This window comes from Narcine bancroftii, chromosome 4, assembly GCF_036971445.1.
Source record: "Narcine bancroftii isolate sNarBan1 chromosome 4, sNarBan1.hap1, whole genome shotgun sequence".
NCBI lineage: Eukaryota > Metazoa > Chordata > Chondrichthyes > Torpediniformes > Narcinidae > Narcine > Narcine bancroftii.
The window spans coordinates 55,448,446-55,467,804 of NC_091472.1; the positions used below are offsets into that span (position 1 = coordinate 55,448,446).

General features: G+C 39.7%; 1 protein-coding gene across 5 annotated transcripts in view; it reads right to left on the reverse strand.

Moving 5' to 3' along the window:
• Positions 1 to 19,359, reverse strand: part of rps6kc1 (ribosomal protein S6 kinase polypeptide 1) — a 198,681-nt gene that overhangs the window by 52,023 nt on the left and 127,299 nt on the right. For all 5 annotated transcript variants that reach the window (XM_069931317.1, XM_069931316.1, XM_069931319.1 and 2 more), the window contains one exon: positions 8,878 to 8,925. In XM_069931317.1, coding sequence (XP_069787418.1) covers positions 8,878 to 8,925 — 48 coding nt within the window. The remainder of the gene's footprint in view (positions 1 to 8,877; positions 8,926 to 19,359) is intronic.

Consider the following 19,359-nt stretch of genomic DNA (forward strand, 5'->3'; position numbering starts at 1 on the left):
CATTCATCCTCGTATTTGCTCCTGCTCTCATTTCCCTTCTGGACGGTGTAGATCAATGTTTTGGAAAGTACAGCTATAATGCTCCATAGAGTTACTGTGATAAGAACAAAAAATACTCTTAGACTCTTGGAGCATATCAATGTCTAGTCCATGTGTGATGTGGATGTTATCTGCTACATGTCAACTGATGCAAGAATGCAGTTCAGGACTTCCTGCATAGAGACGTGGAACATTACAGTGCCAGCAACTCAGGTTGGAATCCGGCACTGTCTGTAAGTAGTTTGTACATTCTCCCTAGCTCTGCATGGGTTTCCTCCAGGTGCTCCGTTTTCCATCCACCGTCCAAAACATACGGGGTTATAAGTTAATTTGAGTTTAATTGGGCAGCATGGGTTTAAATAGCCAGAATCGGCTTCTACCATGCTGTAAATAAAAATTAAATGAAATTGAATATTGCAGTGTCTGAAGGCTGGAAAGTCAATGATGAAGCAGCTGACAAGGGAGAAAGTTCTGCAGTGCCTTCCTGGGGTGATGCGTTTGACCTGCAGTGCCCTCCATAATGTTTGGAACTAAGACACTTTTTTCCTCCCTGTGCTCCACGGTTTTAAATTTGTAATCAGACAATTCACATGTAATAAAAGTGTACATTCCAGATTTTATTCAAGGTTATTTGTATACATTTTGGTTTTACCATTTAGAAATTACAGCACTTTTTATACATAGTTCCCTCATTTCAGGGCATAGTGTTTGGGACATTTGGCTTCACAGGTGTATGTCAATTCTCAGGTATGTTTAATTGCTTCAGTGGTGCAGGTATAAGAGAGATAGGTTTGCTTCTAAGCTTTTCATCACCTTTGGTGTCTGTTGTTGACATTTTTCACGTGAGAACCAGAGTCATGCTAATAAAAGTCAAAGAAACATTTTATCAGACTGAAAAACAAGAACAGAAAGGGACATCGCCCCAATCTTAATAAAACACAAAATTGTGAGGACACTGTGGTTGAAGTAAAAACACAAAATACTGGAGAAACACAGCAGGTCAAACAGTGTCTTTTATGTAGCAAAGGCAAAGATGCAGAACTGGCGTTTCAGGTTTGAGCCTTTCATCAAAGTATAAGAAAATGCTGGCAAACATCAGAACAAAAGAGTGGGGGGGAGGGGATGGCAAGGCAGAAGATGATAGGTGGAAAAGGGAAAGAAAGGACAGCAGCACTGAGGGGGAGGTGGGAAAGGCAGGTGAAAGAACTGGAAATGGGGGAGGGGATAGAAGAAAAGGCAAGCAGGTTTAATAGAAAACAGTGGTCAACGTTCATGCCATCTGGCTGGAGGGTGCCCAGATGGAAAATAAGGTGTGGTTCCTCCAATCTGTGTGTGGTCAGGGTGGGGCAGTACATAAGGCCATGGACAGACGCGAGCATGGGCGTGTGTCTTGGAATTGAAATGATTGGCCACTGGGAGGTTGTTGTGGTTGTGAACAGAATGGATGTGCTGGGCGAAGTGATCTCCCAGTCTGCATCTGGTCTCTCCGATGTAGAGAATGCCACTGGATGCAGTAAACAAGTCCTGTGGATGTACAAGTGAAGTGTTGCTTCATGTGAAAGACCTGTTTGGGGACCCATGCCAAGGTGAGGAAGGAGGTGTTGGCGCAGGTTTTGCACCTCCTGCAGGGACAGGGGAAGGAGCCCAGGGGTGTGATGGGTGGGTAGGGATGAGTGCACAAGGGAATAGTGCAGGGACCGAACCCGGCAGAAGGCCGAGAGAGGAGGATTGGGAAAGGTGTGTTTGATGGTGGGATCCTGTATTAAGTGCCGGAAATTCCGGCAGGATGAAGTATTAGATGCGAAGACTAGTGGGGTAGTAGGTGAGGATGGGGGGGAATTCTATGTTGTTTGCGTCTGGGGGCAGAGGGGACCAGGGCAGATGAGCAGAAAATGGAGGAGATGCCTTGAGGGCTGAGTTGATGGTGGTGGAGGGGAAGCGTTGTGGAAGAAGGCAGACATTTTGGAAGATCTGGACTGGAAGACAGAGATGCGGCAGAGATGGAGAAATTGGAAAAGGGGATTTAATACTTGCAGGGGGCAGATGTGAGGAAGTGTAGTCCATGTAGTTGTGGGAGTTGGAGGGTTTATAGTATATGTCAGTGGAAAGCTTGTTTCCTTAGATGGAGTCAGAGAGATCCAGGAAGGGGAGAGTGTTATTGAAGATGGACCAGGTGAGTTTGAGTTTGGCGTGCAAGTCAGATGCAAAGTGGATGAGGTTGACAAGTTCATCATGAGTGCATGAGGAAGCCCCTATGTAGTCAACAATATACTGGAGGAAGAGTTGAGGGGTCTTGCCTGTGGAGGAATGCAGCATGGATTGTTTCACAAAGCTCACAAACAGGCAGGTACCCATACGGGTACCCATGGCTACTCCTTTAATTTGGAGGAAATGGGATGAGTTAAAGGAGAAGTTATTGAGGGTAAGGGTAAGTTCTGCCAGGCAGAGGTGGAGGGTGCCAGGGTGGTGGTGGAGGGTGACTGGTCAGGTCTCTGATCTAGGAAGAAGCAACGTGTTTTCATACCTTCTGTGTGGGGGATAGAGGTATTGAGGGATTGGACATCCAAGGTGAAGATGAGGCAGTCCAGTTCGGGGAATCTGAAGTCATTGAGAAAATGAAGGGCTTGAGAGGTGTCGCGGATGTAGATGGGGAGAGATTGGACCAAGGGAAAAAGGATAGAGTCAAGGTATGATGAAATGAGTTAATGGAACAGGAACAGGCAGAACTGATGGTTGGATTTGTGTATCTTGGGTAGAAGGTAGAAATAGGCAGTGATAGAATGAAGCTGGTAGCCGTGGAGGAGAGGTGACCAGAGGTGATAAGGTTGGAAATGGTTTTGGCAACAGTGGTTTAACGTTTGGTGGTAGGGGTGGATAGGAGGAGGTGTCTGAGAGCTGCCGATTGGCCTCGGTAAGAGAGAGGTCAGAACAACAGATGACAACTATGCCACCCTTGTTGGCAGGTTTGATGGTGAGGTTGAGATTGTTGCAGAGACAGTGGAGGGAATAGCGTTCTGAGGTGAGGTTGGCATACAAGTGGGGGGTGGTAAAATTCAGATGGTTGATGTCTCGGCGGTAGTTGAAAATAAAGAGGTCCAGAACAGGCAGTTGGCCAAGACAAGGTGTCCAGGAGAAGGAAGAATGCTTGAAGCAGGAGAAAGGGTCCTGGGTGGGGGAGTGGAGACTCGGGGTTGTGGAAGTGGACCCGGAGGAGGAGGAAGAAGAGTTCAGCATTGCGGCATGTGTGAAACTCATTGAGGTGTGGGAGGAGAGTGCAGAGTTTGTATGTTCCTGTCAGGGTTAGCAGGTGTAGGGATCCTTGGTTTTCGAGGGATATTGTGGATCTGGTTCATAAGAAGAGAGAAGTATGTAGCAGGTATAGGCAACATGGAGCAAATGAGGTATTTGAGGAGTATAAAATGCAAGAAAAGCCTCAAGAAAGAAATCAGGAAGGCAAAAAGAAGACCTGAGGTTGCTTTGGCAGATGATGTGAAGGAAAATCCTAAGGGTTTCTACAGGTATATTAAGAGCAAAAAGATAGTAACAGATAAAATTGGTCCCCTTTGAAGGAATCAGTTTTGTATGGAGACAAGAGAGATTGGGGAGATCTTAAATGCTTTTTTTCTCCCCATCAGTATTCACTAAGGAAATGGGCAGAGTCGAGAATAAGGAAAAACAACTTATACAGATTAGAGGAGGAAGTGCTTGCTGTCTTAAAGCAAATAAGGGTGGATAAATCCCCAGGGCGAGACAAGATAGTCCCTCGGATCTTAAGGAAGGCTAATGTAGAAATTGCAAATGCTCTAGCAGAAATATTTAAAATGTCCTTAGCCACGGTGTGGTGCCGAAGGATGGGAGGATAGCTCATGTTCTTCCATTGTTTAGAAAAGGCTCCAAAAGTAACCCTGGTAATTATAGGCCAGTGAGCCCAACTTCAGTAGTAGGTAAATTATTGAAAGGTATTCTAAGTGACTGGATATACTATTATTTGGATTGCCATAAACAGATTAGGGACAGTCAACATGGCCTTGTGCATGGGGTTGGTCGTGTTTAAGCAATCTTATGGTTTTTCGAGGAGGTTACCAGAAAAATTGACAAAGCAAAGGCTGTGCATGTTGACAACATGGACTTTAGTAAGGCCTTTGACAAGGTTCCACATGGGAGATTAGTTAGGAAGGTTCAGACACTAGATATTCATAGTGAATTAGTAAACTGGATTCAGCAATGGCTGGTCAGGAGAAGCCAAAGAGTAATGGTAGATGATTGCTTCTTAAACTAGACGCCTGTGACTAGTGGTGTGCCTCAGGGATCAGTGCTGGGACCATTGTTGTTTATCATCTATATCAATGATCTGAATGATAATGTGGTAAATTGGATCAGCAAGTTAGCAGATGACACTAAGGTTGGAGGCAGCGAAGAAGGTTTTCAAAGCTTGCAGAGGGATCTGGACCAGCTGGAAAAATGGACTTTAAAATGGCAGGTGGAATTTAATGCAAAAAAATGTGGCAGGACAAACAAATAAAGGACGTACAGGGCACTGAGGAATGCAGTAGACCAGAGGGAACTGGGAATATAGATATATAATTCCCTGAAAGTGGTGTCACAGGCGGATAGGGCTGTAAAGAGAGCTTTTGGCATATTGACCCTCATAAATCAAAATATTGAGTATAGGAGCTGGGATGTTATGGTAAAGTTGTTTAAGACATTGGTCAGGCCAAATTTGGTGTATTGTGTGCAGTGTTGCCCACCTAACTACCAGAAAGTTATCAATAATTAGTAAGAGTGCAGAGAAGATCTACTAGGATGTATCCCAGACTTCAGGAACTGAGTTACAAGTAAAGGTTAAGAGTGTAGAAGAATGAGTGAGGGGAGATTTGAGAGGTATTTAAAATTATGAGGGGTATAGACAGAGGAAATGTAGAGAGGCTTTTTCCAATGAGGGTAGGTGAGATGCAAACCAGAGGACATGGGTTAAGACTGAAAGAGGAAAAGTTTGGAGGAACGCAAGGGGGAACATCTTCACACAGAGAGTGGTGGGAGTGTGGAACAATCTTACATCTGAGGTAGTGAATGCAGGCTCAATTGTAACATTTAATACAAATTTATAGACAGGTACATGAATGAGAGAGGTATGAAGGGCTATGAACTGGGAGCAGGTCAATGGGACTAGGCAAAACAAAATGGTTTGGCACAGACTAGAAGGGCCATAGGGGCCTGTTTCTGTGCTGTAATGTTCTATGGTTCTAAGTAATCATAAACCCCTGTGAAGGCAAATGTCCAAACATCATGGTGCCATGATGTCCTTTAATTTCTACATGGTCAAACCAAAATGTATACAAATAACCTTGAATAAAATCTGGAATTGCACTTTTAATACATGTGAATTGTCTGATTACAAATTTTAAACTGTGGAGCACAGGGGTAAATAAAGGAAAAAGTGCCTTTGTCCCAAACATTATGGAGGGTACTGTATAACTATATTATTTTGGGCTGATGCCATTGGACAATGTTCTCCTCAATTCCCATTGCTTTCCCACTTTACTGATGAACATATATGTAAACCAATACCATAATGTGCTGCCATCTCAAAGGGAGGACAAATATTTAATCTTACTTTATTAATTAAGAGAGAAATAGTTTCAACTCAAAATTAGTCCCTTATATGAAAATATAAGCTAGAATCTTGGCAGAATATAATAGAATAAGATTTCTCATTCTGTACGGCACTACCTAATCAGAGGATTCTCATTCACATTCTTTTCCAAAAAGTCCCAGATGCCTACTAAGGTGTCACAGTCTAAGGATAACAGATAAAACATTTACGATGGGAATAAACTTAATCTCTCAGAGAAATGTGAACTTGTAAAACTCCCTCCCACAAAATATCGTTGAGCCCAGTTCATTAGATATAGTCTCAAAGGAGTTTAATGTGGTCCTTATGGCTGAGGGGATCAAGGATTATGGAGAGAAAGCAGGAATACAGTACTGAAGTTGCATGATCAGCTATGATTGCTCTGAATGGTAAAGAATGCTTGAATGATTGAATGTCCGACAGTACCTGTTTTTGTTTAAATTATTCTATGATCGACTGCTATCAGAAATCTGATCTCAGCTAAGGCTTCAGAAGAAGCAGAACAAATGGGAGTTGTAGACCTCACTATACAAAGCAAACGAGAACCACCTGATTCATTGCAAATAAATGAGTGCATTGACACTCTGTCGAAGCTAACATATGAAGAATATCGGACTGAGGCAGATCTCAACTGCCTACAAATTAGACTTCCCTGTGTTTTTTGATTGAACTTTGATAGAAATTTCTTTACAAATTGGTTTCATTGGCTTCTGACTCTCCCTCTACTTGCAAGGATTTTGCACTTTACATTACTGGGGTGCACAATATGTTTGCTTATTTAAGCCAGCGGTGTTATTATCTATGCAAATATCAGAATTACTTCAAGCTCAATGAAATTTCTGTTCAAAATTTAAAAGAATTTTTGTTTTGGCCAGCCAAGGCCACCAGCCAAGTTGATTGCAAATTATGCCACAGTCTTTTTTCACGCCCTTCTCTCACCAGATGAGCTCTCTAATATAAATCAGGGATCATGCCAAGACTGTGCAGATCCCCAACTCCAGAAACTCTGCAGCTGGTCCAGCTCCCAACATAGCAGTTTTGCTGGTTGAAATGCAGCGCGAGTGAAATTTAAGTATCTGGAAAATGCAAACCACAAGATACTGGAGAAACTACAACAATAAAACATGGATTTGGCACAGGAAAGCCACAACCATTGTAGTGAGTTAATCAATCAAATAATGAAATAAAGAAACATCTCAAGCAAGATGCTACAATACATATTAAAATTGATCTATAAGTGAACCAACATTTCATTTTTTTTGCTAAAAAAACTGGCAACTCCTAACAGAATGAAAATATCATCTTGATCAAGTTGTCAAGACCAAAAATGGGTAGGGAGGAGATGATTTTTGTTTCAGCTGTGCTTTAGTGTAACCTCTGGGTAAAGAGAGTTTGCTGCAGTAACTTACCAAATTCAGAAAAACACCCTATATCTCATATGCATTATGTTTCCAATGTTCAAAACAGCCATCCTTATAGCATCTTAGTACAAGATTGCCCAATTAGTGTCAATTAGTGATGAATTGTAGACAGTGTGAGCTTCTGGGAATGAGTTGAGACTGTCCAGACTAATTTCACTTAGGATAACAGCTGTTAAAAAGAGAGACAGAGACAAAGCTTCTATCCCATCTGCCAAACTGTATTTAGACATTTTTTTTTACAGGTGAAGGAACAATATTTTAACCAGGCCTCACTTTCACCTATCCCCACACAAATATTATGAACATTTGAATTATTTGAACTTTTATACCAAGTCCCTTTCCAAGAAGCATAAAGATAAACATTAGGTGAGTATTTAAAAAGAAAGCCTTATTTTTAATCTAAATGCAATCTTCAATTTTTTATTAATTCTCAATGCAAAACAATGTATTACTTTTTTTAACAAAATGATGCCTATATGATCGTTGTATAAAGCTCAAACACTTGACTGTATAGCATCTTTCAAAACCAGCAGCTTTTCCAATTTATAGGAATTATCATCAAGGTATGTTCACTGCTAATATTTCAGGGAAATATGGCATCCAATCTGCACGAAGCAAGGTCCACAAAAATCAATGAGAAAATTACCAATTAATACATGGAAACTAAATACATGGCAAGTAAATATTAGGCTTCTCTGGGACAACTTTCATACTCTTCAAAATAATGCTTTATATTCAGCTGAGGGAGCAACCTGAATTATGTGCTTTAAATTCATAAGTCCACTCATAACCAATTTTGCCTCTCAAGCATATTCCACCATTTAAAGAAATTTTGACAGATCAATGAAACAAATCCACATCATCACCTTTGCCCCTTTGTACCTCTCTAGCTATCAAAATCTATCACCTTCAGATTTAATTCTTAAAAAAATGATCTGGCATCATTTACAATTTGCAGAATAATGTTTCACACTTCTCCTTTGTTTTGTGAGAGAAGTACTACTTTATTTTATTTCCAAAATTCCATGCTCTCGTTTTTGAGATTAAGGTCCCAGTCATCAACTAACACCCTTTTCCCCAACACTCCCCAATCAGAAGAGTTTTTCTAAACCAAAGTTTTTTTTTTAATCCTCTCCATTATCCTGATCTTGAGATCGTCTGATCAAATAGCCTCTTGCTCTTCTAAATTCTTGAGAGTACAACTCTGTTTTTGTAAATTTTGTCACAATTTATATTTTGTAGTCAAGATATCACGCTGGGAAGTTCTATACTGCAGATTTTTTCAGGGCCAGTATACATCTTCCCTAAAGTGTAGTGCTTAGAATTACTCACAGAACTCCAGGTATAGTCTAACCATAGTTTTGTAGAGCCGAAGCATTATTCCTGCTCTAGGCCAGCATTCTATTGGCCTCTTTTTATTATTTGGAGTTGGACAGAACATAAATCAAATAGTAAGACCATCTATGGGATTGCCCATCTGTTCTCATCTGGGCTATTAAGGGAACAAGTGACTATAGGATGGCAAAGTTGCAAACATTCTGGCTTCAGCACTGTATGTCATTGGGCAAAAGAGTTCTCATTAACCATCAGTTTAGGCAAACACTAGTATAGTTTCACTCACTTGCTTTCAACATTACAGCAAGATATTTAAGAATAAGCTTGTTTTCTGGTTGGGGTTGTAGTGAATTTGAAGAGGGGTAAATTGAGAGCAAGCAAACAAAAATTTTAGTAACAGTTACAATTTTAGAATTCAGCCATGAATTAAAATATTGGAAAGTTGCTTACTTTTAAAATGAAGGTTTCCTGTGTTCTGGAATCCGACACGAGCAAAACCTTCAAAAACAGTTAAACATAGGTCAAAAATAAAGTTTTCATTAACTCTGAATAGAGAGTGCATGCATGCATACATACTTATCCGACCATTAAAAATCAGTTTGAAAGATGCATTTAAAATTGACTTAGTAAGAATAAGGTCGAGTGGCTTCTGAAATAATAGTATCCAAATTTGATCCCTTGAAAATCATGTTAAATAAGGCTGTGGGGGACTGGTTAAACATTTACCATCTCCTTACCTCGCTCCTTTTTTTTCTCCCCCTTACATTTACAGCACACTGACATGAAGAAAACACATCTGTGATTTTTTTTTGCTCTAAATTGGACATCGGCAGATAGTTTTCCCAAACAGGTGTTTTATAAATGACTGTAAATCAGCCCCTGGAAACACCACCTCCAAGGCAGGCGAAACCAACGATAATATAATTAGAGCCAGATACATCAGGCAAGTAGATAGTCTCCATCTGTTCAATGTCATATTTAATCACTTTTACTTCTTTGAATCTGCAGCAACTGAGCTTCTATAAACTTACTTACTAAAACATGAATATTTGTGCTGCCAAGTCCTGTGGTAGCAAAGTTAGAACAGAATGGAATACAGCTGGGTTGTATCTAACCCAAGTGATGGTCTATGATGTAAACAGAAATTCAGTATTTTGCATTTTAATTATTTATCATCCACAGTAAACTCTTTCTACAGGGGGTGACAAATGTCTTTACAAAACCAATTAACATTTCACCACTACTTGATTTTTCTCCCTCATTCATTCTAGCAGGATGCAAAAATGTATTTCTGTCTTTAATATACTTGTATTTTCAAATGTGACATTTTGTATACAATCCTAAAGAGAATGCGCGTGCGCGTGCGAGATATATTTATGAATGCTGTTATTTTACATGCTTTCATTATTTTAGAATATTTGCAAATGGGTTAGATTCTTCTCCAATATACATATTCAATGGGAGTTTGTGCCTCAAGAGTTGTGCATTTGGTTGCCAATATTTCCTTTCTGATTTTATAAGAATTTGCTGGGAAAGTGATAAATATTCCATTTAAATTCATGAGAGGATTGTCTGTGGTTGAGCCCACTGGTCAGACTCAGGCTTTTGAGGTTTTAGTGCACCCACAATTAATTCTTCCATTGCTAAGACTGGATGAGTTGCCTCTCCACACCTAAAAGGCATCCAGCAAGTCTTAGCACACCACACAGCAAGTATGCCCTAGGACCATCCCCAGAAAGTCTCAATAGGTATCTAAATGTTTTTGATAGTCAGTGAGCAGTCAATGTTTCTCAATGTCCTTAATAATCAGAATTCCAAAAACCTGTGAAATGGACTTTAATAATGGAAACAATGATTAAAAAAAATAAATATAATCTCAACATACAAAATACAAATAGTGAACAATAAAGCAAGATAATTTACATTTAATCATTCACCCATACTAGCTACCCCTGCCCCAAAGCCAAAGAATAGAGGTGAAGAGCATTTAGATCTTCTTCAGCTCCATCAAGGGGTTCAATCGTGAGACGAGCAGTGGAGGAGATAGTGAGATGCATCAGCCTTCTACCTTCCAGTGCTCAAGAGTAGAAATTGAAGACACACTGAACCATCAACGGCAGACAGCCAGTGATTAGTCAACACAATTCAGGCAGTGAACACAGTTGAAAGGAGTTACTGTTATCTTGGATGCCTCTTGACTAAGATAGCCTCAATGACCCATGGGTTAGTTTTGCTTTACAGATCATTTTGTGCATCTTCACCAGTAATTATCCAAAAAACAATTCTGATTAGCTTTCTTGTTTAGGTTTTGCTCATTATTTATGTTGGCTGATGTAATTTGGTCTTTTTTCAGCAGCCTGGTCTTCTGGGTTCAGAAGCAAAGATTGAAAATGTATTCCCTTCAGCAGATAGACTTGACAAGTCAAGTGAGTCTACAGCCTTTGTGCACCTGAGGCATGGCCACAGATTTTCAATACCATCCCAAAAGTTTCTCCATGTTGAGCAGCCAGGGTTTTGCGGTTACAAAGAATAACTGAGAATTTGACATCCCAGACCCCAGCTGTAAATGTTAAAATTAAACAAGACCGTCAAAGCTCTTTGTTGCATTGTTATCCTAACTGCATATTTATATGATATAAACAATAGCATATGAAAAAAATCATAATTGTGTCATCAGAAGCCATTAAAAAGAGAGAACCTGAATGTGGATTTTAATTAAAATATTTACCTAATACTGTAGAAGTTGAGTGTTTGGTTCTTTCCGAGACTTTCTGAAATTGATCCCTGTTGAGGTTCTGTTTGACAACCAAATTCCATGCACTTGTGAAACTCTAAATTTTTCCCATTTGTTTTGACCATTTTTTCTTCTAGCAGTTCGACTCATGGCATTTCTGCAAAAGAAGTCAATAAACCTTCTTTTCCCCAACTCTGCCATTTGGAGCATCATCACTTCAGGGGATCCAGCTTTGTCGTATTAAGGACCAGTTAAGTGTAGCGACCTTAATCACTGGGGGGGGCTATTACTCTCTGTGGGTGTTCAGTGACCCAAGCGACCCAGTTTGTGTATGGTTTCCATTCCTAAGTTGCTATGCAGGAGCCATACGATACAAGGTACTTGGGCAAATAGCAGAAGATAGCTGGCTACCAATCCTCATGCCACAGTTGTTTTGACTGAGGAAGAGATGATTGTGGAAAATTCTTGTTTTAATAAAAGTAATTAAAAAAGACTCATGCAATGAACAATGTTTTTTAATTTAGTGCAATCAATACTAAATGAACAATCTGGATTGCAGAATTACTCTTATACCACTAGAATGTTGCATAATTATTTTTGCAATAAAATAAGGGCTCAGGCCTGAAAGGTTGACTGCTTTTTACTTCCTGTGAATGCTGCATGACCTACCAAGCTTCTCTGGCACTTTTGTGTACTGCGCGAGACCTCAGCATCTGCAGCTTTTCTTGTTTACCTCAATAGTCCTTCAGTTGCTCTCTCCATTGTGTTAGCTTACCAATGTAAACCAGCTCACTCAAATTATAGTCAGAAGATACATTTTGAAAATGCAACTAAAAAGATGCTTGAATAAATTTGCTTAAGTGTGCTACAGACTTTTAATGGAATGTCCTAACCAACTACCAGCATAGCATAACTACCCCAAGGGTCTACCATCTGCTCTCATCCAAATCCTGTCAGGCATTTTCAAGTGGAAAGGAGCCATAATTAACTAAAGGGAGAAAGTTAAATATAGTGGTGAAAAACATGCCATATTATAACTGGTTTACCATATCATAACTGACACAAACATAAATGGCAATTATAAGACAGAGGCAAAGTTACAAAATGTACAAAAGATTCACAACTTAAAATATTTCAAATTAAAATGTGGATGTCACATTTGATTCTTAAATTTCTTTTTTTTTTAAAAACTGCCACCATGCTTTGCATTTCAAATAATGAGATTGTTTAACCCATTGGAAAGATCAAGGGACAAAGAAAAGTGATAATGATCAGGAAAAATAAAGACACTGTTGCCAGAATTAAATAAATCAAAGTGTCTGATTTCCTGGAGAGAGTTGTTACCAACAAATCTCCTACCCGCAATGATGTAGTTGATGACTGTGAACCTCAAAAGTTGGCCAGTAAAGTCTGCATCAAAATTATTTTGAATGATTGAGCAATTTAGATGTGATGAACAACAAATCAAACAATATATAACCCATATGCAAGGTAAGAAGTAATGATAGTAATATGGTTAATTTGGGCAAAAATATATTAGACATAAGAAGCAAATGAGGAAGACCCGATCAAGATTTTTCATTAATTTGGGAGAAATCGGCAAATGATAAAATCGAACTTACTATGAAAAATTTAGATGACATCTTAATGAATAAAGCTACCAATTCAGTGATAAATGTTCACAGTAGTAATGCACTGGGAGTGCTCAGAAAACCCAAATAAGCAGAGGAGTGTACCAGCTCACAAACTGCACGCCTGCCCTCTTGTCCCATTAAGGTAGCATCCAGATCCAGCTGATGCTGTGCACATTGTTCAATGTAGAAAAGCATGTGGTGATCTCATTCAATTACAAAAAAATGAGAGGCTTCACTGTGTAGATACTGTCAGGATTCTTCACTGTCGAGAGTCAAAAACTCTCCATGCCAGATCATCCAAAAAACATGGCTTCCCCTCCATTTCCATCAATTCAGCCCTCATCTGCATATCCACCATTACCCGGACATCTGCCCTAGCCCCTTCCGGTCCACAAGTAACAAAGGACAGGATTCCTCCTGGCCTCCACTAACTCTGCACCAGCCTCCACATCCAACATATCATCCTCTGCAGTTTCCACCACCTATTACAGGATCCCACTACCAGTAACATCTTCCCCTCTCCTCCCCTCTGTCTTTAGCAGGAACCACTCCCTTCATTACTACCTTGTCCACTCCTGCCTTCCAATCACCCCCTTGACATCTACCCTGTTACCAGGTGAGGTGCTGCACTTGCACCCACACCTCTTCCCTTGCCGCCATTCAGGGCCCAAAACAATCCTTCCAAGTGAATCAACGCTTCACTTGTGAATCTGCAGGGGTCACGTACTGCATCTGGTCATCTGTTTGTGGCCTCCTCTACATCGGAGGACTAGATGTAAACTGGGAGATAGCTTAAATGAGCATCTATTTGCACTCAGATTTTTCATAGATATAAAATTATTCAGTTACTCTAATTATCACTAAACTAAATTGAATTACTTTGATTCAAACATTCATATTTATTATCAATGAATCCCATTTGGGAACTGTGGGAATAAGCTGCGAGCAAGAGGTGGAGCAAGCAGGTTCCAAGCAGCAGTAAGTCCTCTTTTGGCTCTCTCCATTGCCAATCAGCTCCAGCCAATAAAAAGAGGGGAAGCTCGAGCAGAGCAGCCAGTGAAGGAGTGGGACTTTGGCAAGCAGAGGCTGAGGATGTACTTTTTTCAGGAAAGCTAAGCTGAGGTAAAATCTTTTCATTTTAAAAATAATAGGCAATGGAGATGGCAACTAGGGCAGTGGAATGGTCTAATTACTGGATGTGGGAAATCTGGGAGAGCACAATTGTCCCTGATGACTACACCTGCAAGAGGTGCATCCAGCTGCAGTTTCTTACAGACAGAGTTATGGGAATGGAGCTGGGGTGAACTCCAGATCATTCAGGAGGTAGAGGTAGTGATGGACAGAAGCTTCAGGGAGACAGTCACCTCTAAATGTCTGGAGGTAGGTAGTTGGGTGACTGTTAGGAGTGGGAAGGGAAATAAGCAGTTAGAGCAGAGCACTCCTGTCGCAGTTCCCCTCATCAATAAGTAGACAGTTTTTGACACTGATATGGGGGAATGATCTACCGGGGACAAGTCGTAATGGTCACATCTCTGGTACAGAGTCTGGCCCTTTGGCTCAGAAGGGGAGTGGGGAGGAGCGCGATAGTGATTGGGGATTCTATAGTTAGGTGGATAGGAGGTTCTGTGAATGAGGTTGAGGCACACAGGTAGTATTTTGCCTCCCAGGGTCAGAGACAACTCTGATCCAGTCCACAATATTCTCAAGTGGCAGATAAGCAGCCAGATGTCATGGTCCACATTGGTACCAATGACATAGATAGGAAAAGGGATATGGTCCTAAAGAGGGAATATAGGGAATTAGGAAAGAAGCTGAAAAGCAGAACATCAAGGGTGGTAATCTAGGGATTGCTGCATGTGCCACATGCCAGTGAGGATAGGAATAGGAAGTTATAGCAGATGAATTCATGGATGAAGTGTAGGGAGAGGGGTCAGATTTGTGAATCATTGGGATCTTTCTGGGGAAGGTCTGACCTGTACAAAAAGGACAGGCTGCACTTGAACTGCAAAGAGACCAATATCATGGTGGGCAGGTTTGTGAGAACTGGTGGGAAGGGCTTAAACTAGTTTGGCCAGGGGAAGGGAATCAGAATGTGAGTGCAGGGAATAGGGCAGAAAGTGAAAAGCATGCAATGTGTTGTGGGTTTATGATGAAGAACAGGCAGGGGAGGAAGCATAAATGTAGTCAGATGGTGGGTTTGAGGGGGGCGTGGCAAGATGGCGTAGGGAGCGGACGTGCATTCCCGGTCTCCCCCAGGCAGTTATATAAATACCCGTTTTAAGAATATTTCTTTTCTGTTAAAAGTCTTTGTTTTGTTTATCAATTGTTTTTAGTTTAAAATGGCAACAAAGATTAAGGAAAATAGAGTTCAAATACAGAACAAAACTACACTCTCCGACTTTGGAAGAAACTCGGCCTACTTGCCCAGACAGAACCACGGAGTCAAGGCTGGAATTTTCTTAAGAACGGAGCTCATTAATTGGACTGTCGGATAAGCTGGCCTTGGACACCCCTCTGAAAGATGTTTAAAATGGCAACAAAGATTAAGGAAAATAGAGTTCAAATACAGAACAAAACTACACTCTCCAACTTTGGAAGAAACTCGGCCTACTTGCCCAGACAGAACCACGGAGTCAAGGCTGGAATTTTCTTAAGAACGGAGCTCATTAACTGGACTGTCGGATAAGCTGGCCTTGGACACCCCTCTGAAAGATGGTGATGAATATTGATTTGAAATGTTTTATGAAGATAAATTGCAGTAATTGGCATTGGTTGCCCGTGAGTTTTAAAAATCCAGATAACATTAAAGCTTATTAGTGATTTTTTTTGGATGGAATATCGGAAGGATGAATTTATTATCTATAAATACAGAACAAAATTACATTCTTTGACTTTGGAAGAAATTTGACCTATTTGCCCAGACAGAGCCGGAGTTGGTGCTGGAATTTTCTCAAGAACAGAACTTATTAAAGTTGATTTCGGACTCCTTTTTGAAAGATGGCGACGAATGTTGATTTGAAATATTTGAAATATTTTCTGAAGATAAACATACATATGGAACTCCTTGACTTGCAATAAGGTTTATTAGTGATTTTTTTTGGATGGAATATTGGAAGAGTGAATTTATTATCTGTGAGTATGCATACATTGCAAACAGATTTTAATAGTTTTGAAAAGGTTTTTTTTAAACTAAACAACAAGATCAGTTTAATATTGAGAAAATTGGAAAAAACGGAAACTTTATTATTAAATTTGGAAATTCAGTAGAAAGAAATTATGAACAAGATTGATGATTTATAAAATTAAAGTCGAAGGAGCAATGTCCAAGAAGAGTTAAAAATTTTGAATAAGTTTTTCTTGAAAATAAACAATAATTTCAACTTAACATTGAGAAGATTGACAAAGTGGAAAATTTGGTATTAAATTGGGAAACACAGAAGAAAGAACTTATGAATAACATTGATGCTTTAGAAGATCAAGACCGAAGGAATTATGTTCAAGAAAATTTTAAAAGATTTGAAAAAAAAAACTTTTTTTGAAAGTAAGCTACAAATTCAACTCGAGACTGAGAAGAATGGAAGATTCGGTGTTGAACTGGGATGTTCAGAGGTGTTTTAATTCAGTGGATGAAATTCAGGAAGACTTGGAAAAAAAAATTTAAAAAAAAACTTTTATTGATTGTAAACAATGTTTAACTCAGTGTTGGGAGGGTGGAAAGGATGCAAAATTTAATATCAAGTTTGGATTTTCAAAAAAAAGACTTTATGAATAAGATTGGTTAAATTGATGGACCGGGGTTTTATGGATATAAGAAATGATGATTTTTCGGTTTATACGTGTATTTTGTCTGCCTGGGGGGGGGGGGGGGGGGGGGGGAGGGAGTGGTATTTCTGCTCCCGAAAGTCATAGGCAACTTGTGGTTTATACCACACCCATTTGGGTTTTTGGGAATTAACCACCACAAGGTGGTTTCCTAAGGGGTTAGGGGAGATGGGGTGGGGGGAGGGGTGAAAATTTGAAAATTATTTAGTATCTATTATGTAATATTATACTAAGTCAATTTGAAATGAATGTATGGAGATACTATAAATTAATTTCGAAAAAAAAAGATGGTGGGTTTGAAATGTGTCTATTTCAATGCAAGGAATAAAGGAGATGAACTTAGAGGATGGATCAGTACATGGAACTATGATGTTGTGGCCATTAGATAGACTTGGCTGAAGGAAGGGCAGGATTGGCTGATGCAGATACCAGGGTTTAGGTGTTTTAAAAGGAATAAGATGGGAGGTAAGAGGGGGGTGGCGGAAGGAAGAGTAACATTACTGGTCAGGGATAGCATCACAGATGTAGAAAGGGAGGATTCTGCAGAGGGAATGTCAGCTGAGTCAGCATGGGTGTAAGTCAGAAATGGAAAGGAAGAAATTCCTGAACTGAGAGTAGTCTATAGGCCCCCAAGTAGCCCTCAAGATACCAAGGAAAGTTGGTGGAAGATGGAGTTCAATCCAGATAAGTGTGAGGTAATGCATTTTGGAAGGATAAAACAGAAGGCTGAGTACAGGGTTAATGGACAGATACTTAACAGTGTGGAGCAGCAGAGGAACCTTGGGGTCTAAATCCATACATCCCTCAAGGTTGCCGTGCAGGTTGATAGGATAGTTAAGAAAGCCTATGGGTGGGGCACAGCCATGCGAAGGACTTAAACAGGTGTGTTTTGGTTGAGCTCTCTAAAACAGGTGCGTTTTAGTCTAAATAGACTAAAAACTTGAAAACCAAGATTTACTTCATTGAAAATTGGATAAAATTAGCATGAAGAAGCCAAGACAGTCAAGAACAAAGATTGAAGAAGCTCCTCTTTAACCGGGAACATCGGGTGAAAGTCCAAAAAGGAGCGGTGCAAGAATGTTGACGGGACGGGCAGAACCAGGTAAAACTGGGGAGTCCGGTCAAGAATTGAGCATCATCCTGGAAAAAATGGAGAATTTGAGTAACCGTTTCATAAGTGTTGAAACAGTGATGAGATATGACAAAGAAAATGACTGAAATAAAATAGATTGGAGAGATTGGGTGGAGCAGTGAATGAATTGGTGAAAACGCATGAAAAACTCTAGGCTCTGGGGGGGAAAAAAAGCCAAAGAATGGGAGTCGGATAAACAAGGACTGCTTGACAAAATTGACCATATGGAGAACTTCAGTCAACGAAATAACGTCCAAATTATTAGACTAAAAGAAGGAATGAAGGGAAGAGACCCGGTGAACTTTTTTCAAAAATGGATCCCACAAGCGAGAGAGAGCTCACCGAACACTCAGACCCAGAAGGGGCAGCGATCAGAGACCAAGGCCAGTTCTGATAAGACTTTTGAGTTACTGAAAATGGGAGAAAATTCTGAAAGCAGCATACTAGCATTCTATGCAGTATTATGGCCTGCCCATGGTTGATCATGAAAAGGTACAACTTTTTCAAGATTTCTGCCCAACCTTGATTATACAAAGAAAAGAATTCGAAGATGTGTAGAAACTATGTGTTTAAAAACTTGAAATACTCAGTGATATACCCCATCACTTTGTTGAGAGTCAAAGTAGCAGAAAGGAACAGGCGATTTTTCAAGAACTAGAACGAGATGGAAGACTTTCTGAGAAGTTTATATTAAAAAAAGTTCAAGGTTGTCGAAGGAGAAGATTGTGAAACTATTTATAATGAAACTAAGTAAAAGTAGTAAAAGTTGTATTTTTTAAATTTTTACTAGTTGTATTTATTGTTTAGAAATGCTCACGGAGAGCTCAGTAAAAGGAAAAAAAATTCTGGGAAAAGTGGAGGCAGGGTGGAAACTCCAGTCTCAGGGGGAAAATAGCACTTGCAAAGGAGTAGCAAAAAAAATGACACTAAAGGGAAGGGTTCTTCTTCCTCGAGAGACTCCGCTGGCTTTTTTCGCCAGCTTTCTGAGCAGGGACATTGTGTGTTTTTCCTAAAGGGGAAGGATCACTATTATTTAAAGAGTCAAAGAGATTTTACTGTTTAAAAAAAAACTGTTTTAAAGAAGAATATGGATAGAACATTAAAATCTATTATTTTTAATGTTAATGGAACTAACAGAACGAAGAGAAAACTCATCTTGGCATATCTAAAAAAATTAAAGGCAGTAATAGTCTTTTTACAAGAAACACATCTTACCAAATTGGAACATGTAAAATTAAAAAGAGGATGGGAGGAGCAAATAATATAATCTTCATTTAGATCAAAAGCAAGAGGTGTAGCAATTATAATTAACAAAAATATAGAAGAGACTTTAACCGAACCAGCTGGAAGATTTGTCATGGCACACTGCAACATTTATGCAGAATCAGTAGACGTTAATGAACATTTACGCCCCTAATTATGATGATGAAGTCTTTCTTTTTAAAAACCACAGGGAGAAGATAAAATATATTGATTGGAGGAGATTTCAATTTTTGTTTACATCCAATATTGGACAAATCAGTGGGAACTGTAACAAGGATGAAAGCTGCAAAAACAACATTATCATACCTGAAGGCTTTAAATTCAATTGATATATGGAGGCGGTTCAA